Here is a 26,838-nt window from a genome sequence, read left to right on the forward strand (position 1 = left end):
TTTATTCGGGTATCAGGTATTACCCGATTTTGACCAGTAAATTTTTAATTTATTTTATTTTAAATCACAATTACAACAATTTAGAAAAATTAATTTCTCAATTCTCAAATCAATTCACCCCAAATCATTTCCACTTTTCGAATCAGTTCAGCCACAACCCAAGTGAGTCCTTCCCAAATTTCCCCCAGTCATAGGCCTAAATCGTCAATTTTTTGGTGAAGGCCCGACGAAATCGAGCTGGCCTATTGCGAAATTGCGTTGTCGCCGCCGACTGAGGCAGAGGCAGGGATGGTGCCACTCCCTATGGCAACGATTTGGCATCCTACTGGATGGTCTCTCCATCCAATTTGTGCGGTAATTCTCCGGTTAATTGGAACATTCTGGCACCGCAGAGAGCCGTGGCCCGAATCTCAGCAGTGGCCCTCACCAATATTTCTATTTTTTTTAAAAAAATAGAGTACTGGATACCGAAAGGAATCGGGTTCATGTATTAGGTATAACAAATCGATATTTTCAGGTTTCGAATCGAATATCCAAATTGGCAGCCCTAAAATCAGCACAACTTTGAACCTTAATAACATTTGAATTTTTACCAATTTGATGCACAAACACAATATTTTTATATTCTTCCTCCCCCTACCTATGTTGTTGTTTGTGTTAAAGTGGGTTAACTATATAGGCCTAATTTGTTTGGAAAAATTAAGACAAAGTAGTGAAAATTATGAAAAGGATTTAGGAAATCTGGCAATTTGGGTAAACTTAAAGAAAATTTGACTTGTCAAACCTATCCAAATATTTACAACACACATATTTATAGGACTCTTGTATCCTAATTTGAATTTTCCAATATAATATGTTAAATTTTTTCTATAACAATCCATATATTTTTAATACAAAATCTAGATTTTTCCATTCATAAATATCTAGATATTTTTACCATAACAAACTTATTTTTTCTAATTCAACAAAATCAACATATATATATATATATATAAGTATTTATTTTATAGTTAAATTTGTATTTAATCAACCATTAAGTTAATAACTAAATAATTTATTAATAGATCAATTCAAATTTAAATAAAATATTTGTAGTCCTAATTACTAGTACAAATTATAAACAATTACTATATTTTTGAACAAGTTACAACTTACACGTAGTAAATATGTTAATTTAATACTATCAGTATTCAGTCTAACAAAAAACTACAAAAAAAGATATACATTATTTATGAAAAATACTATAATTAGTATTAATATGAATTTAACTTTAAGTTTCTCTCTCAATTTAGTCACTTTCCATTAGGTTAAAAAATTAAGTGATTTTGCTCTCTAATATCTTTAACTTTCCCAAAAATTTGCTAATTTTCATGAAAAATAAAATTGGTACGAAAAATCACAAACTTTGAATTAGATTTGCTCAGATTCGAAAATTTGGCATATTATTTTTCAGTGGAGGGATATTTTTCACAAGTACAGTCTACCTTTATAATAGAAGATTTTGGTAGCATATTGCTACAACATTTAATATTTTAATTTGGTTGAATTTCCATTTAGGGTCTCGTCTGCTGCAACCTAATTGGTCTCGTCCACTATTGCGACGAACGAGCGGCGAGAGGAAGAAAATGACGGGCGAGAGGTCGTCCGTGGGTGTGAGCGGACGTCCGTCGGGTCATCCGTCGTGTCGTCCGCTATTGTGGTGCAATGACGGACGTCCCGGCGGACGTCCCATTTTCCGATTTTTTTTCCAAAACTCTATATATACGGCTCGTTGCACTTCATTTCATTTGCACCACTTGTATTAATGAGTTTCTCTCTTTCTATTCTCATTTCTTTTGAAGATAAATGGAGCACGACCGTGATTCTCTCACCACGAACGAGTCACAAACGCCGACATTCCCCGTTGGAGGTGGGGGAAACGTCGGCATAAATGCAGGGTTGCCCGGGATGGCGGGGTGATGCCCCAAATGCCGGGAATGATGGGCAGGTACTATAATATGTACCCTTGGATGGGTGGGATGGTGCCCCAAATGCCTGGGGTGAGTGGGGGGATGACGGGGATGGCTGCAGGGATGATGCCCGGGATGGCGGCGGGAATGGGTGGCATGATGCCCGAGATGATGATGCCCGGTATGATGCAGGGCATGCCTGCCGCTGCTGGGGGGAGCAGAGTGGGGGTCCCCCAATCACCTAGGGACAATGTCTATCAGCCCTACATGGATTTATTATCCGCCGGTTCCCAGAGTACTCCACTGGATACTCAGTTCACCGGCATTGAGACTTTCTCTTTTGAGGAGTTGGGGATATCTCTATCAGGGAGTCTCCTACCGAGATACCACCGGCGGTAGAGGACGAGGGGCTTCGGCAGGGAAGTCGAAGAAGAAGGGCAAGGGCAGGGGCTGATTCACTTCGATTTTATATGGTTTTAGAGGGTAGTTTTACTTGGTTTTGATCATATATTGTGTACTTTGAGACATGGTTATAGCTACTTCTCTATAATATTGGTATTTTGACTATTTTGTGAAGAATGTGTAGAAAAATGTACAAAATATGTGAATGTGCAACAGCTTTGGTTCGAGACAGTTTTTCTGGAGATTTTGAAGTCCAATCAGTCCATATTGCATATTATTCTCTTCGTCTTCGAAAGAGCTTCGCGTGGATATCTTAAACATCTCATCGAAGTTCGGTAGAAGAAGTTATGACCGTTTCACAAAGACTGCGCGGAGCAGTGACATAGCTGGCGACCCGCCGGGTTCGCATGCAAATGAACCTGGCGACCCACCAGTAAAACACGGGAAAAACGCCGTAGGCAGCTGGCGACTCGCCAGCTTCAACACACAACAAACCTAGCGACCTGCCAAGTTTGACCGACAGCTTATTTCGTGCCCAAAGTCAACCCTAGGTATATATATGCCTGAGAAACACCTCCCAACACATTCTACACGCCTCCTACCCCAAAAATCCCAGTTTTTCACCTAGAAAGAAGAGAAGAACGAGCAAAGGACAAGTATTCATCGCAAGATTGAAGACGAGGTCTCCAATCCGCCCAATCCAATTCTAGGAGTTCATATTTTAGTTTTATTTTTGTCCAAACAATGTTTTTAAATATTTTTTTGAATATTTCTTTGACTTTTGTGATGAACATGAGTAGCTAAATCCTCCTTAGAGTTCTACGGGGGAGATACAATGATTCTTATGTTTAATTGATTTCCTTTTTCTATATCATGGCTCATATGGTTATTTTGACTTCTCTTGTGCTTATACATTTATTTGACTGATCACCTTATAAATGCATGTGGATTTTACTACAATACTCGGGAGATGAGTAGTTTAATTTGAAAGAAGATAAATTGACGTCTTTGCCAATATAATCGGGAGATTTGAGCCTTTGAATGAAGCTAAGTATCTTAGGAGCTCTTAGGAGTTGTTGTCTTAGTTCTAGGAAGGACACTTCGGTTCTAGGTAACAATCTATAAATTGTATGCTTCGGGAGAAGATATAGTTTTACTTTAGTGATAGCTTAATAACCCTTGAGACCCCTTGTTGGCATAGATTGGAAATTAGTTGAGCATATGATAGTTGTTATCGATCCCGTAGGATTCTACCTTCCTCATCCTTGATCTACATCCGTTCTCTTTTAATTGCTTTTAGTTCTCTAGTTGTTTTTAATTGTTTTCACTTTGCTTTTAAGTAGATTTAGAAAAACAAAACCATCTGATTCATCTAGATAGTAGTTGAGGTTGGTTCGTGGACTTAGGTTGACACTCATTGTCTCTATGCATACGATACTCTTTGCTTACTGTTTGCTACATTAGCTCCGTACACTTGCAGGTATACTTGTGTTAAAAATAAGTTGAGTCAAGTTTTTGGCGCCATTGTCGGGGACAATTTTGTGTTACTATAGCCTAATATCGTTATAAAAATTAAGATTACTAATCTAGATTTTACTTGCTCTATTTTTTTTCTTTTTTTGAGTTATTCTCACTTTTGTGTTTTTCTTTTCAAGTTGTATGCGCACTCGCTCTAAGGGGCAACCATTAAAGTTATTTGATCCTGAGATCGAAGCATCCAACCGAAGGAGGAACGCTCAGAGAAGGTTCAACCAAAGGATCCAAGATTCATCCCCGATCCAAGGCCGATCACTTCCGCATGGTAAGAGAGAATCGCCTACTCCTTTTGCAATAATAATGGCGGACAACAGAGAGAACAATGCACCACACCCAGATCCTGTAGTCCAACTCCAACAACAACTTGCTGATGTGGTGAAACAACTAAAAGAACAAGATGAAAAACAAGTCATAGTGCTAGTGCAAAACATGTTCGCTTACAGAGAGGTAGCGAACCCACCAATTGGCAATGATCAGATCAATGGCAACACTTTTGAGCTCAGAACAAGATTGTTTAATATGGCAGAGGCTAATGCTTTTGGGGGAAGGACCAATGAAGATCCCAACAAGCATCTCACCAAGTTTATTCATATTAGCAACACGGCGAAGCTTAATGGGGTGACAGACGAACAGATCAGACTAAGGTTATTCCAATTTTCCTTTAAAAAAGTTGTTAGAGACTGGTACTACAACATGGGACCAGGATCTGTTAGAAAATGGGATGCCATGGTTGACTTATTTTTGGAGAAATACTTCCCACCCAGTGAAGCTCTAAATAGGCAAGCAGAGATAATTCAGTTCCAGGTGAAGCCTCATGAGACAATCTGAGAAGCATGGGCCAGATTCAAGACACTGTTGAAGAGATGCCCCAACCATGGTCTAAGTCCGAGACATCAAGTCATAGCTTTTTACATGGGGTGCATTCCAGATGCAATGCATGAACTGAATTGGAGCGCAGGAGGGGCACTCCTCCACTTAGGAGAGAATGACGCTATGCAAGTGATTGAGCGAGTAGCTTCCACTGATGAAGGATGGAACAATGACGAAAACAAGTCATACAGGGTGGCCTCTGCTACAGAAGATGATAGAATAGACAGAACGTCAAAATAGCTTGATCTTTTGACCACACAATTGGGAATCATGGAGATGAGACAGTCAAGGCCAGAGATTCAAGGGGGAGTTGAAAATGTCAATTATGTGCACCAAGGAGGGAATAACATGAACTTCAACAACTATCGCCCCAACCAAGGTGGTGGTAAATATAACCACTATGGTAACAAGGTACATCCCAATCTCTCTTATGGGAATCCTAACAATGTTTTGCAACCACCACCAGGATTCACAGTAGCTAATGAAATGGTCGATGAGCAGAAGAAGCCTACTACAAAAGATATCTTGGTAGCATTCATGATTCAGACTACCAAGTACATGGAGAAAACTGACAAGTACATGGAGGTTACTAATCAAAGGCTGGGAAAAGTTTAGAATGACGTCCAAAGCTTGAACGTGCACATGAAGTACATTGACAGGGGCAGGGGCAGGGTGATGCACTTTTTATTAGCACTATAAATATCTGCAAGTATACAAATTAGGAACAGTATAGCTAAAGGTCAGTACCAGATATCGATCACGGGGAAAACAATCACAAATTGGCTACCTCCTACTAAAACTCAATTACTATTTGGAAAACCGAAAGATTTTGAGAATTTTGAAAAAAAAGAACAATTTGAAAGCAATAAACAACTAGATGCAAATAAATCACGGAGATAAAAGTATAGAGATAAGGGAATTCCATGGATGTGCGTTCACAGTTATGGTTATACAAGTTCCAACTACAATACCCTAGTACAATTCTTACTTTGATAGGACGAGTCACCTAGTTTATGCTCATGTGATACAAACGTTGATTACTAACATTAGGGTTGTCAATTCTAAATATGTAACTCCTAAAAGCTCCTAAGACCATTGAAAAGTCCTCACTCTCAATTAACAGTGTCGTTTTAAAGGAAGCTAATTGTAGTGTCTACTAAGTGGATCTAACTCGCCAACCTCATCTCACGATTATGTAGCAAGTTATATTAAATCATCCAAGATTGTGTCACTCAATCATGAAGCATCATTATTCACTTAGAGAAGAAACAAAGTAAAAACAAAACGGATATTAAATAGAAAAGGAATTGTATAACCAAAGTCATTACTAACACATCCCTAGAATCCTATGAATTTAGTTACACATGATGTAATAATCTAAAGACATAGATTGAAGGGAAAACAATTAAAACATAAAACTAGAGCAAATAAAACCCAAAGGTTGAATCCTTGTAGCTTTGATGCTCTTGAATCCTTCTTCAACTCCCTGCACAATGAAGCACTCTAACTTTTAATCTCTAGAAAATATGTTGCAAAAAGAGGATACTAATAATGAAGCTTGAGGGGGTATTTATAGGGGAAAAATCACCTCTCTCAAATAAGGAAAAGGGTTACAAAACATGGTAAATCTTGGAGAGGAAATTAGGGCAAATCTGCTCGCCACTCTTTTGTGGCGGACCGCCGCACCTTGGCCGGCGGTCGCCGCGCATTAATTCGAAGCTTCTGACTCTTTGGTGGCGGTTGCCATGAACTTCCCGGCGGTCGCCGGGGGTGTCTTCATTCCATGCACAGATTTCCCGAAACGGGCCGCTACAGAAGGGGCGGTCGTTGGACGCTATCTGAAACTCCAAATTTCCTACTTCACGTTTTGACTCCCTTTTTATGCTCAAATATGCACATTTCACACAAAACATGTCAAAATACCAAAATAGATAAAATATGCAAATAATGGACATGTAAGGTAACTTTGACATTAAAAACGGACCAAATAATGGCCTTAAAACCATGCAAAATCCGAGCATATCACAGGGGCGTTGGTGAGTCCTCGCGTGGGGAGGACGAGTGGGAGGCGGGGGACGAGGGGGAGGAGGAGGCCGGAAGGGAAAGAGGACCGTCTGGAGCGAGGCGGAGTGCGTTGCTCTGGCAAAGGCCTGGGTCGGTGTAGTTGAGGATCTCATTATCGGCGTTAATCAGACTATTGACAGGATGTGGTGGCGCATTAGCCAGGCCTACGTCAAATTCTGCCCGTCCGGTTGGAAGTATCACGGGTGTGAGCAGTGCCAGAAACAGTTGGAGCGGATGAGGAGGGCCATCACCTGATTTGCTGGCATATACGAAAACAACACCCGCACGGCAACCAGCAACATGTCCATGGAGGATGTGAAGAATTTGTCTATGCAGCAGTAACCGAGAAGGGGCAGTTCGGCAACTTCAAATACTGGGATGCCTATCTTGTGCTGCAGGAATCCGCCATGTTTCCGTGCGGGTGTTGAAGCTGGCTGGCCGAAGTGGACGAAGCTCAATGCCTCCGGCGAGTACAGCAGCAGTGCCGGTTCCCACGACCTCCCCGAAGAGACCCCGACCCCTCCCTCGTTTTCCCGCCGTCGTCGCCCGGTTGGGCAAAAGACCGTGATGCGGATGTCTAGGGGAAGCGCCAGCGGGTCCCACGAGGTCCAATCGGCAGCTCCTAGCGAGCTCAGTCCCGAGCTCACCCACCTCGCGCACATCTAACAGCAGCAGAGCATGATAGACGTCATACAAAAGTGGAGTACGACGATTGACCCCTTACACAAGGAGATGCCCAAGGGGGTCATCGACAGTATGAGACACGATTTGGGGGCTCCTACCCCTGCCCGGGAGAGCCGACGGGACTGGCCAAGGGGACGATGAGGAGTAAGAAGGGGGCCGCATGTGTCGAAGCTTTGGGGCGTTTTTTTATGAACTATGTATTTTTTTTAAATTTAATTATGTACTGCCTCCGTCCATCTATAGTAGAAGCGTTTCTTTTCGGCATGGAATTTAAGAAAAGTTGTGTTATGTGAGTTAAGTAAATGTATAATAAAGTAGGAAAGAAATAGTAGAGAGATGAAGAGAGAATAAAGTAGGAGAGAGTAAAGTAAGAGAAAAGAAAAGTTGTTGCTTTTTGCCAAAAAAGGAAACGACTCAGCCAAAGTGGGACAACCCAAAAAGGAATACGACTCAACTACAGAGGGACGAAGGGAGTATGTTTTCTTTTTTTGAAATAAAATCGTTGCATTTTTCCCGTATTCGTGTCAAAATTTTAATTCCGTAAATTGCATATTTGTGAATTTGTGAATTTTTATTATTGCGCTTGTCCGCCGGAATGTCCGCTATTGTGCAGTAGGATGCCCTTATGACGTGACAGTGCAGTGGGATGTCCTTATGACGTGGCATGAGGTGTTTTTGGGATGTCTGTGAGCTTGTCCGCCGGGACATCCGTCCCTATTGTGGATGCTCAAATACTTTGTGTGTGTATTGCGTATGCAGTACAGATATAAATAACGGAGGTATCTAATTTATAACTATTTGAAATTCCAATTATCCACTTCACATATGGAATTTGAATTATGGAATCGAGAAATTTGAAATTGTAATTCAATTTTAAATCCAAATATTTTTATGATACAAAATATTGAATTTAGAAATGAAGAATCCAATTATAATTATACACTGCAATTTGCATGTACCAAATGGAATGTTATTAAAAAAACAAGCCTTTGTGAAAAAAAATGATTTCATGAACTAACTAAACCATGAAAATTGTTGTGTTTATATATTTTGACCTCTTTCCATTTATTACTTCCACGCGCAAATTGAGGTACTTTCGTGTGATTTTTAGAAATATTTTCCAATGAAAATTGATTAAATCAGTTAATAAGTATTTAAATAGTAGTAATTCTAAAATACTCCGCCAAATTTATAATGGGCTGGCCCGATAAGGTATGATTAGCATGAGGCCCAACTAGGTTCACACCCCATGATTAGAGTAGGTTGAGGCTTTGTAAATATATGGGCCCAGTCCACGCTACTTAGTAAACTGGTTGGATTTGATTTTACAAAATACTTTTTTTTTTATGTTTTGGAATTACTCGTTTATTTTAAATTAAAATGTTATAAATTAAAAATAGTAACAATCGAAGGATTTCAGGTTCTTTATAAATTTGTTTTTACTATATAGCTCATATACTACAATATTTATTAAATAAATATGTATATATAAATAGGGATGTACCCTAATTTTTCCCTATATAACTAATCACAAAACTACCTAAAATGTATCTTTACCTCCAACACATTAAGATTAATCATTTGTTATTTCTGCAGTTTCATAATTCTAGGCATCTACTAAAACGATTGGTTGGTCAGGAGGTTTAATTGTAATTTTCACTAATTATTATAGTTTAGAATGTTTTTTTTCTTTTTCTCTTTTCGTTTTTAATCCTCCTCTACAAGTAAACGGCTTGTGAAATTGATATGGCATCTTTATTGTGATCATGTGAAATTAAAGATAAAGTTGCCTCATAAAGCAGTCATCTCCTCGTGACTATAACTCATCATTTGATCTTTTCTCAAGATTTGGACATTATTTTTTTTGTCTCATCATTGTAGCATCACATTAGATATTGAAAATATCTTTCTTTTCTTTATAATAGCCAAGTTCATTCATTGCAGGAGAAAACCCGAAAAAGTGAAAGTTCATGGCGAAATTATCTTTTACTATTATAGTACTAGTATATATCCATTTATCAATACACGTCAAATATCAAATGCACACACACACACACAAATGAATGCAAAATGTTGTATATATATTGATAGGTAGGTGAGGTTTTATTTTTATTTATTTTTTGTTTTTTTAAGAATAGTTAGGTGGGGTTCATAAATCACCAAACCCTTTATCGAATTCAACATTGAAATTATGGTGTTATACTAAATGTAGAAACTATTAGCTTGTTATGAACTCTTAATCAATAAATCAATCAGTCTAGAAGTAATTAGGAACTCGTAATCAATAAAATCAATGTAGGAAAGACTAAACTTTAATCAAACAATTTGAATTAGGTGAACCAATGCCATTCATGTTTAATGCGAAATCCATCTCAAGATTTGCCTTATGAAAGATAGTATCACGAGCATTTACTTAAGTCCAAATTGAGAATTCAAATACTTTAATATTTTTTTCCATTGAGGATTTGACTAGCAAAATATCTAGAATGGTGGCAATTCAACATAAAAAAAGCACAACATAGCATCAAATGTATGTACATCAAAAGAACAAAACATAAGCTAACAAATACTTGATATAATCAAGTGAACAACAACTCGAGTAATCTTCAAATCCCAACTTAAAGGATTTGGATACTAGATGATAGAAATTCATGAGTTCTATCATAAACCCAATTGGTGATAGGAGGAGGGGCTCATGAGACTTATATAGTGATTTCAATTCTCTTTGTACACCGATGTGGTATAGTAGTAATATATTTGTGTACTAGATAGATACGATGGACATCTTGAAGTTGATTTGAATAGGAAACCTTGTGAGCATCAAATGTCGGTATTGAGAAAGTTGCAAGAACATGTGATGGTGGATTAGTACAAAAGCGAAGTATTAATCTTCCTGGCTGGATGATGGATTGCCTCTATCTCTCAACTAATTTGTTCTTATTAGCAATTATATCATGATTAGCCATTAATTATATATATAATCCATCCAACACGTTCAATTTTGTTACTCTAATATGTGGATTTAAGCGTCAATTTTGAAGTAATAATAGCAGGAAGAAAGGATAAATCTTGACGAGGATAGTAGTACTAATATGTACTCCCTCTCTCCGTCCCACTAATTTAGAGCATCCACAGTGGTGCGGAATTCCCGGCAGAATTCCCCGCGAAATTCTCAAAAACACCTTCTGCCACATCATAAGGAATTCTCACTACACTGCCACGTCATAAGGAATTCCCACTGCACAGTGGCAGAATTCCCTGCAGAATTCCCAAAGGAATTCCCTCAATTAAAAAAAATCACAAATTCACAAATTAAATAATTTCCGGAAGTAAGAAATTTACGGATTTAAATAGTCGACACAAATAGGGAAAAATATTCCATTAATAAAATAAAAAAAGAAAAGTACATTTCACCAAATTTAAAAAATACATTTCAATAATGTTTCACCCCCACATCAACGACGACCACTCCGCTGCCATACTTCTTCAATAATATCGTTCTGGAGTTGAACATGGACTTGTTTTTGGCGCATGTCGGTGAATGCACGGACTCGATCGACATCGTCGTGGGGTATCCCCATGCGGACATTGCCAGTGGCCACGCCGTGGCTTGGACCCGCAGCATCAGCGTCCTCGTTGGTCCACTCAGTCAGTGCTGGACCTTCATCTTCGACAATCATGTTGTGTATGATAATACATGCGTACATGATGTCGGCGATGCTGTCAACATACCACAGCCGTGCGGGACCCTTCACTGCCGCCCATCGACCCTGTAGCACTCCGAATTCCCGTTCCACATCCTTGCGCGCTGCCTCCTGACGTTGCGCAAAGTATATATTCTTTTCATCTACTGGGCACCTGATCGCCTTCATAAAGACGGGCCACATCGGGTATATCTCATCCGCCAAATAATAGCCCATGTTGTGCTGGTTGCCGTTGGCGACGAAGTTGATGGCCGGACCGAGGCTCATGCACTGGTCGTTGAAAAAGGGCGACTACTGGAGGACATTGATGTCGTTGTTCGACCCGGCTACTCCAAAATAGGCATGCCAAATCCACAGCCGATAGTCAGCTACCGCTTTAAGGATCATCGTGGGATTCTTGGCCTTGAAACTAGTAGTGTACATCCATTTCCAGGCAGCGGGGCAGTTCTTCCATTCCCAGTGCATACAATCTATGCTGCCTAACATCCCCGGAAACCCGTGCTGATTCTCGTGCATATTCAGCAGAGCCTGACAATCTTCGGGGGTAGGCTTTCGAAGATACCTATCCCCGAAAATCTCTCTAACGCCCTGACAAAAATACTTCAGGCAGTCGCGCGCAGTCGTCTCGCCGATGTGGAGGTACTCGTCGAACATGTCGGCCGAATCTCCGTATGCCAACTGCCTAAATGTGGCAGTGCACTTCTGAATTGGCGTGTGGCCGGGTTTACCAGTCGCACGCTCCTGCACCCTAAAATACCCGTATCGACGCTCCAAAGCGTCCTCGATACGCATAAAGAGCAGCCGATGCATCCTAAACCGTCGCTGGAATAGGTTCTCCCCAAATCGTGGCTCCGGCGCAAAGTAATCCTCGTACAACCGCTTGTGGGCAGTGAGGTGATCCCGGGAGACTATAGTTCGACGATGGATGGGTCGAGGCACCGCAGGCGCCGCGGCCGCTTGTTCCTTCCTCTCAGCAGCCTCCCGCACACGTGCGTGTATCATCCGCATCATGTGTTCATAATGCCCACCACCACCACCACCACTACCACTACCACTACCGGCCATTATGAATATATAAAAGAAATTTAGAGAGAGAGAAACTTGTTAATACAAGTGGTGCGAATGAAATGAAGTTCAACGGGATGTATATATAGGAACCGAAAAAAAAACATTTAATGCATTAAACAGGAATTCCGTGGGCGTCAACGCAATGGCGGAAGTCCGCGCGGAATTCCGCCGATGGCCGCGGAACTGCGAATTCCTTCGCAGAATTCCGTATCCGTGGAAGGGGACGCGCAATGGCGGACGTCTGCCACGGAATTCCCGCACTCCGGTGGGAATTCTGCGTGGACGTCCGCCATTGCGGATGCTCTTAGGCCATTTCAATTTTTTACACATTTCAAAAATATACTGGTCCCCTTTCCGAGCCATTAATATGTGTGCGTGTGTGTGTGACACGATGCCGATATATGGAATATACTCCGTAATATTTGCGGTTAAACCGTTAAAAGGCATTGGTGGATTAATTATAGAATATAAATTTGTAATATAGCTTGCTTTGGATTATAAATGTATAATCACAAAAAAATGAAGCATTGATTTAATGTAAAATGACATTTTCTCTTTAAATTTGTACATACTTTTTTGGTGTGGATAGTGACAGAAAACCTCATAAAGGGAGAGTGGGCAGAGTTCACGTGGGATTCATATGCTAAATCACAACGATGCTCTTTAAAGCCAAGATAACAAATAAATCTCCACCCATCAAACACACACCCTTTTCCCCTTTGTCCTCTTATTTTTTCTAACGCCATATGTCCAATTATTGGTATGGAAATAAGCCAACAATTAACAATGTGGTCATAATTAACGAGGATGACGTTGGTCTTTAAAGGGTTCGATCGTAACAGACTCTCTTATTGTCACCGCATCAGTTGTGCAAAGTAATAAATAAGAGGTTTATTGACGAAATGAACTCTTTCTTTTAATTGATTGAGTTTTACTAAATATAACAAAAACTCGTCACTAAGGCTTCTTATCATAGTCAAATGCAATAAAAAAAACCACACAATATTTACATCAATTTGCATTGTTTTAAAAACCACAACATTTATATCTATATCGAAAGCTAGGCTGGAAAAGATGGTCATGCGTTATTTGTTATTCTAATCAAAGGTATAGTTAACCTTATGATTTAATTTAATAGCAAAGTGTAAAATAAACACATTAGTTATAAATACTACTAGTAAGTTCATATAGTACTATATAAATAAATGGGTCGACAAAAATATACGTAGGGAAGGAAGGTTAGAGTAGAAGTTATGCTATAGAAACAAAGAGGGCGGTTTTAGCCAATAGTAAAATAGTGTATGGATGTCTTGGCTCATTTGATAAGGTACCCAGTTTTCATCTTTAGGTACCACACATCCACCAATGTTTCTTGTAACAAAAGTTTTGGGTTAAAGTTAATAAAACAATACTTATCAAATAAATATTTCACATGCATTAGGTGGACCATATGCAGGGGCGGACGCAGAAATAAGCATTAATAAGGGCTATATTTTCAAAATATTATTTGAAAACAATTTTCTATGTGATTTAAATTACTAACAAGGGCTTTAATTATTTGAAAAAATTATAAAACTTTATAAAAGAAAAAATAAAAAATATAAATTCATTAGGGGCTAAAGCCCTACCCTCTCTCCACATGTGTCCACCTTGACCATATGTACTCAATGAATGTAATTTTTTTAAACTTTTAATATACATTGGAGGCCTTTGTATAGTAGTAAGTAATAAATTTAGGGATGCATTGGAATAATCAAATTACTAACAAGGGCTTTAATATAATTATATGTATAAATTATGAAAAAATTATAAAACTTTATAAAAGAAAAAATAAAAAATATAAATTCATTAGGGGCTAAAGCCCTACCCTCTCTCCACATGTGTCCGCCTTGACCATATGTACTCAATGAATGTAATTTTTTTAAACTTTTAATATACATTGGAGGCCTTTGTATAGTAGTAAGTAATAAATTTAGGGATGCATTGGAATAATCAAATCTTAATATAAAACTAATAATCAATATTAATCATTGATTTTGAATATCTAATAGATATAAATAAGACACTACATAGCAATATAGTATAAATATTACTGAAAGACATAAGAATAATTACTTAATATATTAAAGTTTTGTTTATGCTATATGTTAGATTTTCCTTTCCCTTTATTCAGATATGCTATATTTTTGTCCAATCTGATTTGATTATCTTAATTAATTCGATTCTATCCCTGTCATATTATAATATAGATATAATTTGACTCATTGACTGTATGATGTAAATCTGTACGTGCTTAATTAAAACGATTTTATTTCCATTATAAGTATTAATATATGATAGAAATATGTTTGTCATACGATAAATATAGGAGTACTCCATTACTCAATGATGAAAAATAGCTTGTTATAGGATAAATATAGTATTGTTGTCTGATGAAAATCTATTTGATGCATGATGAATGACGAGGGTCAACCTTTTGCATCAAACCATTTGGTGTGGTCATGACTTTTAGAAAATTTAACGAAAAAATAAACTAAGTTACGTTGTGGAAGGATACAATAATAAGCAAAGAAAATACTAGATACTTATAATAAACGTATAAAATAATAATAAAATTTATTTGAAAAATAGGTATTAATCCCTCCGTCCCACAAAGTTAGTCTCAGTTTGACTCGACGCGGATTTTAAGAATTGTTTGACTTTGTATTAAATGGAGGTGTGTAGTCGAATAGGGTCCTACGTTGAGGAAATTGAAAGGTGTATTTAATGCCTATTTTTGATAGATTTCAAGTGGGATAAACTTTGTGGGACATACGAAAATGATAAAATAAGACAAACTTTATGAGACGAGGGAGTGCTATATTAAGTTATAAAGTTATTTTATAATTAAATATAGCTAATCTAATTATGTAGTGTATTAATTAATATTGTCGTAATCAAGTCATAATATAAATCAATGACTTTTTTTTCCCCTAAAATGGTAGTGTTACAAAATCTCCAAAATTGTGGAGTATAGAATAACTAATTATAAAATTATTTCTTAAAAATAAAACTAAATTAGGAGTTATTATGCATATACAGAGTATAAATTATGTAAATTTATCTTTTTTCTCATTTTATTAGGATTTTGCATTATTAATAATGATACTTCATTTTTTTATCCCGCTATTTCTGAACCGCGTGCACCTCTAATTAATGATATTTCATTTTTTTAAAGAAAAATAAATATAAATTTAAAGATTATGTCTAATGTCATAAATTTTAGATTAGCATCTACTTAAAGGTCGTGTTATAATAATTCAGAATCTAAAATATGTCTTTAACTAATCATTACTCATTACATAAAACACAATTTTTTTGAATTTAGCAAGATCACCTTATTCTCAAAAACATAAAGCAAAATAAAAAACAAAAATGGGAAATGGTTCGTCGTCATCGACAGCAAGAAAAGACAACCTATAAATGCTAGAAAACAAAAGGTTATCGCCTCATACAAGCTTCATCTTCATTTTTTCTCTCCCTCCCAAAAAAGTAAACAATAAAAACAACATTATAACACTGGTCCATACTCATACATCTACATAAACGCAAAAGCTCCCAAACAAATGAACTCTCTCTCTCTCTCTCTCTCTCTCTCTCTCTCTCTCTCATACCAACAGCCAGCCAACCTATACAGTTCTTTTATGGAGTTATGCTCAACAATGAACACACGATGAAGAGACCTAAATCTCTCCACTGACTCTGCTTCACCACCGCGCTTCTTTTTTTTCTTCTTCGTCTTCTCTGTTCCGGTCTCTTAAGCTCCAAATCTCTAATTAGGCATTTCCAATTTCTCACCGCACTAACGGAATTAGGTCTAAATAATCCCCCATTTCCGGCGTAATGCGGAGGTAGAAAAGGTAGTAGATATGTTCAAGCCGGTGCGATGGTGGAGCGACAAGAACAGAATCAAAGCTGTTTTCAAGCTGCAGTTTCATGCATCTCAGGTACTCCATATATATTTACAAAGACTCGATTTTTATGTCCCTTTTTTGGGTTTTGTGATAACATATTGAAGCATTCTTCAATGACTGAACATGTTTGGTGTGGATAGAATTAGAAAGAAACACAATGCAGTTATAATTATGTATCACATTATCTAGTTTAAGATTAGCATTTCCTAAAAACGGTATAGAGAGAGGGGGGGAGAATTAAGCATTGTGTGAAATTGATCAGGTGACACAGGCTGGAGGGGATGGATTGATGGTATCCGTTGTTCCCGGTGACACCGGAAAGCCCTCTTCTAAATCGGACAAGGCAGCAGTTCGAGATGGGGGCTGTGTGTGGGAGAATCCAGTCTATGAAACTGTCAAGTTCAATCGGGATCCGAAATCTGGCAGGATTCAGCAAAAGACATATTACTTCATCTTAGCCACGGTACTGTAGCTTGCTCAGGAAGATGGCATTTGTTGTGTTTCTTTGCTTTTGTTGAGATGATTGATTCGTTGCTGAGACTGTGCTTTCTTGATGTTTTTCGTAGGGTTCATCGAGGACAGGAGCTGTGGGAGAGGCTTCCATTGATCTTTCGAGTTATGCTGAGGCAAGCAAGCCCTCCGTAGCGTCTATCCCACTCAAGAACTCAAATTGTGAAGCCGTGCTTCATGTGAGTTCCCCTTTTAATCGAGCATTCGTGTAATACTTGAATTGCATTTTCTATGAGTTGGTTGAGGGATCCTTTTCCTTCCCTTTTTTTAGGTTGTGTTTTCTTGACTGATTGCTGATCTGTTAAAGATGTCTCAACAGGTATCTATCCAGAGGGTTCATGATCAAAGGTAGTGATGAATACTGTTCTTTATGTTCTAGTTTCATGTATTGATGCTCGTATATATTCGAGAATAGTACTTGATTTACTGACTCTTTCCACAGGGAGATTGAAGAGAATGAGATTGCAAGTTTGCATTCTCAGGATCGTGATGTTGATGGAACAGTCGGAAGCAATTTCGTTGAAGTAATCTCATGTTCTCTACAACTACTTCCTTTCAGGGCATTTGCTTTGGGTGGTACATATCTTAGACTGATATGAATACCATAATGGGATTGAGCAATTTTGAAGTTGTTTGATCATTCAAATACTCAATCCTATGAGTGTTTTCAATCTAATATATTGCCCAAAGTGAAATTGTTTAGTGATGAGTACTGGTGTAGAGTAATTCTCTTGATGTTCTTGTTTAACAGGATGCACCATCTAGTAAGGCTGAATTTGAGACAACACTTAGGGCTTCTAGTGGATCGGACATCACCCTGTCGAGCTCTGGGAGCAGCTCTGGGCTAGAAACACCTTGGGAGATGCAGATGAAGACCGAGCCTGTTGAGTACTTATCGTCTTCGACAAATTTGGGGCCAAAATCTGACACGCCCTCCCCAGTGCATAAAGAGCACCGGAGGTCGTGGGAGTGGGTGAGGGACTCTGCCCCCAATGACTCTCCAACCACCTTAAAGGAAACTTTTCTAGATGAGGAGGCTCCGGATGTTCTGATCGAGAAGCTGAAAGCCGAAGTTGCTGTGCTGTCGAGACATGCTGACATGTCCGAGTTAGAGCTGCAAGCGCTACGGAAGCAGATTGGGAAAGAGAGCAAAAGAGGGCAGGATCACTGGAGAGAAGTTGTTTGCTTGAAACAAGAAAGAGATGCTTTCAAGGAAGAATGTGAGCGGCTACGAGGCAAAACTAAGGGTAATTTCCTCTTTGATGGAGTGGATTCGCAGACAGTTGTTGATGAACTCAGGCAAGAACTGAGTTACGCTAAAGAGTTGAACACGAACCTTCTTGTTCAGCTCCAGAAGACTCAAGAGTCGAACTCTGAACTGATTCTTGCAGTGAGAGACCTTGAGGAAATGCTGGAGGAGAAAAATAAGGAGATGGATGGAGAATCAAGACAATTGGCAGTCATTTGTCAGCTCAACAACACCGATGATGATGAGGATGATGAGGATCAGAAGGCGCTGGAGGATATTGTGAAACAGCATGGTGAAGTTGAGGGAACGTCTCTTCTAGAACAAGAAATTACCGAGCTCCGAAATGAAATAGAGTTCTACAAGAGGGATAAAGACGAGCTGGAAATGCAGATGGAGCAGCTAGCCCTTGATTATGAGGTCATGAAGCAGGCTAATCACGACATGACATGTAGGCTCGAGCAGAGCCAGATCCACGAGCAGCTCAAGATGCAGTACGAATGCTCGTCTCCTGACACCAATGCTGATGAACTCGGGGCCTGCATTGAGAATCTGGAGCACGAATTGCAGAGTCGTACGAAGGAGTATGAATCCTCACTTGTCAGAATAAGTGAACTTCAAGGCCATGTTTCAAGCCTAGAGAAGGAAGTTGAGAAGAGAGCACGTGGTTTTGAAGCTGATGTGGAAGCCCTCACACGCTCCAAAGTCGAGCAGGAGAAGAGAGCAATAAGGGCTGAGGAAACACTGAAGCAGATGAGGTGGAAAAATGCCAATGCAGCAGAGCGGCTGCAGGATGAGTTCAGGAAGCTTTCTGTGCAGATGGCATCGACATTTGAGGCCAATGAGAAGTTGGCCACCAAGGCTCTGGCGGAGGCAAATGAGCTCCGTGTGGACAAGGCTCGTCTTGAGGAAACACTCCGTAGGATTTCTGAAGAGCACCAGTCAGTTGAAGGAAATTATGAGGCTCGATTGCTAGAAGTTACAGTCCAAGTTACCACGATGAGCAACCAAATAGAGAAGCTGCAATCAGATATACATGACCGAGGCATTCAGCTGGAACGCCACAGAGAGATTGCTGGAAAAACGGAGAGACTCCTCTCGAATGAAATCTCAATGCTCAAAGAGGAGATTAAAGAACAGATTGCCAAGAACAAGATTCTGTTAGAGGAGAAGGGGAGTATGAAAGATGTGGTGCACGAGCTTGAGAGAATGAAAATTTCGATTAAGGAAATGGAGTTGGTTGTGGAGCAAGGGAACGACGAAAAGGTTGAACTCGAGAGCAAAGTCATGGTTATGAAGATGGAGGCTGAAGAGTTGGATAAAGAATTGAACAGACTGAGGTCTCTAGTGAAAGAAAAAGAACAAACAACAGGGAATCTGCAGTCGGAGCTGGATTCTCTTCGAGCTCAATGTATGGAATTGAAAGATTCTCTATCAGTTAATGAGGTGGAGAAAGAGGGTTTGAGGAAGCAAGTTTTGCAGTTGAGAAGTGAGCTCAAGAAGAAGGAAGATGCATACAAAATCATAGAGAGGAAAACTAGGGATGGCAGTGGTAGAACAACAGCTGCTGATGCAGTAAAATCTGGTCCAAAGACGAGCAAGCCCGTTTCTCGTGGATCCAAGGAGGCTTCAAATCTGAAGGAGAAAATAAAGTTGCTTGAGGTAAGTAAGTCTGCACTTGTTATGAGTTTTAGCAGACTATTGAATGTATTCATATGTATATACTGATTTCCATTACTGTTTTCAACAGTGTGAAATCAATTTGAAGGAGACTTCTCTTGAAAAATCAGCTCATGCATTTTCGGAGAAAGAAAAGATTCTTCACAAAAAAATTGAAGAGTTGGAGGAAAGACTGAATGTAAAAGAAGTTGAAAAGGTTGGTTAAGTTAGTTGCACGTCGTTTGTTTACCCAGCAAATGATCTCTCTTCGAACTTTTGTTTCACAACAATTTCAATAATGAATTATGCTGCAATGCAGCCACTTTTGGAGGATCAAGCTTCCAAGGGTAGATTGAACGGAGAAGCAGCAGGCAACGGCTTATCAGACATTGAAGAACTGAAAAACGAAATGGGATTAGTAATGGAAAGAAACAAATCAATGGAAAAGGAATTGAAGGAGATGCACGAGAGGTATTCGGACATGAGCCTCAAGTTTGCAGAAGTTGAGGGTGAAAGACAACAGCTTGTAATGAAACTTCGCAATCTAAAGAACATGTCTCCTTCGAAAAATATGTTTGCTCCAGTTAACTGGTAAGGATGTTTAGTGTGACTATTTCATACTCAAAAACTTGTAAATTGTGAAAATTTGTTGTTGGTTCATTAGAAATAAGATGTAACATACATTTCAAGATTGATCTATACCTTGTAGAGGATGCATTCAGACACAATTCTTTCATTCTATTTTTCTTGTCTTGTAGTATTATATAGCCTGAATGTTGGTTTATAGCTATTGAATTTGGAGTAATTCTTTTGGGTTAAAAGTCGATTGTTGCATATCACGATTAATTTTGGTCAAAATAGTTGTAATGTTTTGCACAAATCAAACATAAATAAAGAAGATATATTGAAGATAAAAGCTACTTTTAACCTTTGAATTAATGATTCATTAATAAGAAAATCAATGAAAGAGATGAAATTGGTAGCTGCACTAGTTAAGGTTTGGTTTAAGATTTACAATTATGCATCAGCAAAACTGTATCTGTTATGCATCTCTAAATTCAACTTGTAACAATTTATGGTATTATCTCTTCCAAAATCAAATAACCAAAAACTAAAATTTGAATCCACATGTTAAATAAACGCAAATTTTTGTATTATTTCTACAAAATCAAACCATATTGCCCTCGTGAAAATAACATGTAACAGAAGATGGAATGGAGCTATCCTTCGAAGTCTGTCACCTAATATTATAATTTCATATAAGGTTTTCTGTCAAATACACAACTACTACTCAACCAAATAAAGTTAGAGATGTAGGATTGTAATTTACTACTCAAGTCCGAAATGCTTTATGTGCAAAGAGAGAAGCACGGCAAGATAGACTTACCGTGTCTCCTTCAATATCAATAGTCTCCAACATTCTTTTCACACGGCCTGGCTCATTAGCAGAAGTTGGGTTTCAGAAAAATCAAGTAAGGATGCATCATAAGGTGCAAGATGGCGAAGAGTAACAGTGAGCAATAACCTCACCTCCAGCGCTGGCATCCTTTGCTTCCAAGTTAGCTCATCTTTTAAACAACACCTGCTGTGTCACGTATAATGTATTACAACTAAATTCGTTTCATGCCATTAAAGAACTATGATCCCTGCCATCTTGTCAAAAAAAAAACTACTGTTCTACCTGGATGCAATTCAGATGGCCATAGAGACATGTGAGATGAACAGTATCGTCATCTAATACTGGTTCATCAATGTTACCATCAAAATTATCTGAAAATGCACATAAGTTCGGAGAGTTAGCAAACAAAACAACCTCAAGCTTTAATTTGCATCATAAATAGTATAGAATGTTTGCTCTGTTGGCTAAACTCAGACTAGCGGTCACTAGCCAGCCATTAGTTTTGATCTTACTGAATAAAACAATTCACCAAAATATGCAGACAACATAAAACAAGATATTTAATTAACATGCACATTCTCACAGGAATCCAGCAAGTAAAAGAACTCCAATAGATTTGCAGAAAAAGGAAGCGAAACAGTTGCCAACATACAGGCAGCCCAAGTTACTGACACTAAGACACCAACCATAATAAAAAAGTCTTGTTTATTAGATTAGCAAGACCAGAATCTGTAATTTAGCACACATCCACATAAGGGAGTTGAGTATGATAAGCCAGACAATTTTCTCACGCCCTCATCACTAAACACAATGATATATCTAAATTCTCCTGATTAAAGACGAACCAACCAATAGTACGAAAACTGATGTTCAAAGTGACTAACAGAGATTAAAGTGCTTAGATTGCTTATAACATGCTATCAGATATGAACAAAGAACAATGTGCCTTGCACTGCTTTATGTATGCCAATGAGGTTATTGAGTATTGTTGTCAGCTTTCCAAATTACATTTGATTTACAAGTAGTACCTGAATATATGTAACCCAAAATTCTAACAGTTTTTTGTTAATAAAATACCATACTGAATCGAAACTAGGATGGGTCTACTGTACACCTTAGAGTGTAAGAAACTTACAGCTTGAACAATGCCCAGGTACACTATCATTTGAATACATCAGCACTACACACCATTAAAGCCAGCAGTCACTAGAGTTGATTCTCTGGGCTTGACTTGCCACAGTCCCATATTCAGCACTAGATGTCAGCAACATCATCAACATCACTAGGTGTTCCGGATTAACACTGCTCTTCGGATTTTTCACTTTACGATTCTGAGAAAAGGATAAGATTGAAAAGAAACACCAATCACCAATAATCATTACACGAGCAAAGTCCATCTTTGAAATGATGAAATCTATTTGCATCCCTCAAGATAATCTCACGTCCAGTAATCTTCGAGATTAATTTAATAGCCGTATGACAATCTCCACAAACCCTCAGGTTTTTCATAACTCGAATAGGTACCCCTTCAGGTAATTTCACAAGTCCAAACACCACAGCCAACTTTTCACTGTGATGTGTTAAGTTTTGTGCCTTTTCTTCCTCTTCCACATCATGGAGGGAAAAGGCTCCATCAGGGCTATATCCAGCTTCCCTTAACATTCCACTTAGCTTCTCCCACGTTCTAATAATCAACATATGTTCAGGGTGCGGTGTGCTCTGTCCACCAGTAAACATATGCACCTCTTTGTCCACCTCAATCCAACTACAACCAGGTGATTTGCTAACCTTCCTACATTTCATCTTCTTCCTCAGCGTAGCAACATCGCCCCATCTACCTTTTGACGCGTAGATATTTGATAATAGGACAAAGGGACCAGCATTTTTGGGTTCAAGTTGGACAAGCTTCTTCGCGGCAACTTCTGCAAGATCAGAATTCATGTGGTTCCTACATGCACCCATCAGAGAACCCCAAACAATGGCATCTGCCTCTACAGTCATTTCATTTATCAAATTATAAGCCTCATTCAGTTGGCCAGCTCGCCCAAGCATATCAACCATGCAAGCATAGTGCGCAGTGGTTGGCTCAATCTTATATTTTGACTTCATGGAATCAAATATTTCCTTCCCTTCCTTCACTTTTCCACTGTAACTGCAACCAGATAGAACTCCGATGAATGTTATATCATCTGCATGGATACCTGATGAATACATTTCTCTGAACACTTGTAGCGCCTCATCTCCTAAACCATGTTGGGCATAACCTGTAATAAGAGAGTTCCACATCACTATATCCTTGCAAGAAGATCTATCAAATATTACTTTCGCCTTGACAACATCACCACATTTCATATACATAGTCATCAAAGTAGATGACAAATATACATCATCATCAAACTTGGACCTCAATACTTGGGCATGTATCTGTTTACCATGATCTAGAGTGGCAAGAGTGGCACAAACTGAAAGAATACTGATTAGTGATGGGAAATGTGACTTGACTCCCTCGCTCTGCATCAGACGAAAAAGACTAAGTGCTTCTAATTCAAATCCTTTCCGCTCATAAATCTTAATCATAGCCTCCCAGGTCCCATTATCCTTTTCCCTCATCAGGTCAAAAACTTTCCTTGCTCTAGAAACTTCCCCATTCTCTCCCAACCCAATAACCATTGCATTGCAAGCAACAACTGATTTGATTGGCATAGCCTTGAAAAGCTCCCAGGCATCCTCAGTCCTCGCACATTGAACGTAGCCCATAAGCATTGCCGTCCAAGTTACCTCATTTCTTTCAGGCATGACCTCAAAGAGTTTCCTAGCGATATCTGCCTTCCCATTCTGTACATATCCTGAAATCATCGTTGTCCAAGAAACTACATTTTTCTGCTTCATGCAATCAAATATCTCCCGTGCCTCATCCAACTGACCTTTTGAGCATAGCCCTCCTATCATAGTAGTTTTGGCGACAACATCCTTCACAGGCATCAGATCATAAATTATTTTAGCCTCATCAATCCTGCCTTCACGGATCAGCCCATTCAACATTACTGTCCACGATATAACATTCTTCATTGGCATCCGCCAAAATAATGCCTCCGCCTCCGAAACCAAACCTTCTTCCACATACCCCCTAACCATGGCAGTCCAGGTTATGACATTTCTTTCTCTTTCAGGCATTAGATCAAATACTTCTCTAGCTTTCTTTACCATCCTATTCTTAATGTACCCAGAAATCAAGCCATTCCAAGAAACTGTATTCTTTTCTGGCATTGCATCAAACAAGCATTGTGCTTCATTCGGCTGGCAGTACTGAAAGTAGCCAGATATTATAGAGTTCCATGAGGCAATAGTTTTTTGTGGAGTTCGATCAAACAACTTTCGTGCCATTTCAATTTCACCCAGACGGACATAATAAGTGATTTGAGAAGCAGTTGCCATGTCAGTGCAAGAACAATATCCTCTGTATTTAATTCTGAAGCACTGCAGTGACTAAAACTGGGTCAGTTGTCCAACTTCAAAATTTCAACTTAACTGTAGTTTAAAATAACAACATATAAATGTGATTCTACACAATTTTCCCCCTTTCCATCATAGATTTTCAGTCCATAGATATGTTATGAAACTTCTTCATTTCTCCAGTGAATTTTATGAATCGTAGAATGCAACAGATAGATGAAACATTGATGTCATTGTTATGCAAAATAATTCTCTTTTCCTTTTAGTAAAGCTAAGCCCCTCTTAAAAATGATACTGCATTGCCAGTTTTTTATGCAATCGTTCAATTCTCATGAAAATCATTCACAATAGTTACCAAATACTATACCTAATTACTAGATCATGTACCTTTCTGATATGTGCTTCGGCGGCAGAGGAGCAACAAAAGGATCGGAGGTTTAAGAAGAGAAAGGGAATTGTGTCGAGTTTAGACGAAGCAGTTGCAATGTTGATCAGCGGCTTAAGCACCACAACAGTCGCCATCTCTCGCTGCAGTCTCTCCGACTCTGCTATGTTACTTGAGTGAGTAGGGTATCGCAATCGAATCTTGTGATGTTTCCTATCTATAACTATATGAGAAATTCAGTATCTGCAGTATAAATATAATAGAATCAGTATTTGGTTGTAAAATTTATTTAAATGTTTTAAGAAAAACAGAGTGGTCATGGCCGCCCCCGCCCAATCTCCGCCTGAGCTCTGAGCTCTCAACTGTGTGTGTGAGATTTGAAGAAGACGTTAGGTTGAAGGAGGAGTAATCATTGGGCTTATTTGTATTGGGCCATTGTTAGGCTTGCTTTGGTATAACAAAGCCCAAGTCCAACTTTCCAACTCTTGAAACATGATTAAAATTAATTAGCACTAAAAAATAAGTAATTGAATTAAATAGGAATTAGCAAGCTACTGATAACTTGAAACTAGCATATTATAAAATTACTAGTGCCACACACCTGTGCGATAGCACAGAAATTTAATTTATTTGTTAATTCAAATCTATAAAAATAACAATAATTATATAAGGCTTAACATCAATATATAGAGAATAAGATGAACTATTAGACTTAACATGAATAAATCAAAATAAAAATTATTTTTAGAAATACAATGATTAAATCAATACATTATGTATAACACAAATAAACCAAATAATTAACTATCCATTCTTGCACCAAATAAAACCTAAAGAAGAGTCTTGTGCCTCTATCAGAACTGCCAGAAAATTTCAGCGACGACAAATGAGAAACAGAAATCCAAAACTTCGCACCACCAACGCTACTTATCTTCCCTTCATCATTTTACAAAATCAATTTCAACTGAAAACATTAAAAGGTTTCTCTACAACTGACTACCCAACACTCTCCAACGTCATATATCATAACTTAATCAAAATCGACGACATTTCGTCACCTATAACACCAAAATCTACTCACGAAAAATTCTAACAAAACTCACCACTATAAGATAATTAAACAAAGAAATAGTAGGACTGATATATAATGGATGCTCATTGAAAAAATAATGTACCGATTACATCATTTTTTTCGCAAGAATAATGAAAGGAAAGTCACACATTCGACACCTCGGAAAAAAAATTGCTTTGAAATTACCCTGGATACTTCCCCTTTTATAACCTTCATCTATAAAGATGAATATTAAATTTATTATCATATTAATGGACAAAAAACTGTAAAGCATTTATTAGTATTTATTTAACTTATTACTAATAATATAGGACTAAAAAAGTCATGAGAAAAATGTTAAGCACTACCTATTCCATCAATATTTTCCTTGAAAACGGTTCAAAAACTGTAAAGCATTTGTCAGTATTAATTTAATTGGGTGAATTGTACCAAATGACCCTAACTTTTGCATTTATTATACCAATGACCCCTAACAAAAAAAATTGCATCAAAGGGGCCTAACGTTAAATATAATCACGAATGAAGTTTTTTAGTCACTTTTCAGACGAAAATGCCCAAATAGCTTGAAGGGCATTTTTGGCAATCCCTAAATTCACTGACATATGAATTCTGTCACATTTCTATCAGCAGCTTCTTAAGTGATTTCCTAATAAGTTCTGGTACTTCATACGTGATTAAAGTTTTGTCAATATTTGTAAAAAAAATTCTTATGTCCCTCTATTTCTAGTTAGTGGTAACAATATAGTACTAGTTATATCATGTAGAAAATTCATTGAGAAATAAAAATATGAAAAAGTGAAGTTATTTATGCAATAAAATCCGAATCAATAATACACATAATAAAAAATATTTCACATTTAGTTAAATGATACAATAATTATTTT

General features: G+C 38.2%; 2 protein-coding genes across 10 annotated transcripts; one reads left to right on the forward strand and one right to left on the reverse strand.

Annotated features, from left to right (window-relative positions):
• Positions 1 to 15,790: 15,790 nt before the first annotated feature.
• LOC121769468 (myosin heavy chain, striated muscle-like) lies at positions 15,791 to 20,373 on the forward strand. Of its 2 annotated transcripts, XM_042166277.1 has the most exons (8): positions 15,791 to 16,263; positions 16,493 to 16,693; positions 16,797 to 16,919; positions 17,060 to 17,088; positions 17,183 to 17,264; positions 17,492 to 19,648; positions 19,737 to 19,862; positions 19,965 to 20,373. In XM_042166277.1, exons 1-8 carry the CDS (start codon positions 16,186 to 16,188, stop codon positions 20,238 to 20,240), a joined length of 3,072 nt encoding a protein of 1,023 aa, XP_042022211.1. In that variant the 5' UTR covers positions 15,791 to 16,185; the 3' UTR covers positions 20,241 to 20,373. The 2 variants fall into 2 exon arrangements, with proteins under 2 accessions (XP_042022211.1, XP_042022212.1); XM_042166278.1 differs by lacking the exons at positions 15,791 to 16,263; positions 16,493 to 16,693 and having other exon boundaries at positions 17,012 to 17,088.
• Positions 20,374 to 20,781: 408 nt separating this feature from the next.
• On the reverse strand, positions 20,782 to 25,249 carry LOC121769469 (pentatricopeptide repeat-containing protein At1g56690, mitochondrial-like). Of its 8 annotated transcripts, none has more exons than XM_042166285.1 (6): positions 24,885 to 25,249; positions 22,180 to 24,530; positions 21,327 to 21,415; positions 21,176 to 21,227; positions 21,033 to 21,079; positions 20,782 to 20,886 (listed from the first exon to the last, which is right to left on the reverse strand). In XM_042166285.1, exons 1-2 carry the CDS (start codon positions 25,017 to 25,019, stop codon positions 22,410 to 22,412), a joined length of 2,256 nt encoding a protein of 751 aa, XP_042022219.1. In that variant the 5' UTR covers positions 25,020 to 25,249; the 3' UTR covers positions 20,782 to 20,886; positions 21,033 to 21,079; positions 21,176 to 21,227; positions 21,327 to 21,415; positions 22,180 to 22,409. The 8 variants fall into 8 exon arrangements, with proteins under 8 accessions (XP_042022219.1, XP_042022220.1, XP_042022218.1 ...); XM_042166286.1 differs by having other exon boundaries at positions 21,176 to 21,230; XM_042166284.1 differs by having other exon boundaries at positions 21,033 to 21,227.
• Positions 25,250 to 26,838: the final 1,589 nt, after the last annotated feature.

This window comes from Salvia splendens, chromosome 15, assembly GCF_004379255.2.
Source record: "Salvia splendens isolate huo1 chromosome 15, SspV2, whole genome shotgun sequence".
Classification (NCBI taxonomy): Eukaryota; Viridiplantae; Streptophyta; class Magnoliopsida; order Lamiales; family Lamiaceae; genus Salvia; species Salvia splendens.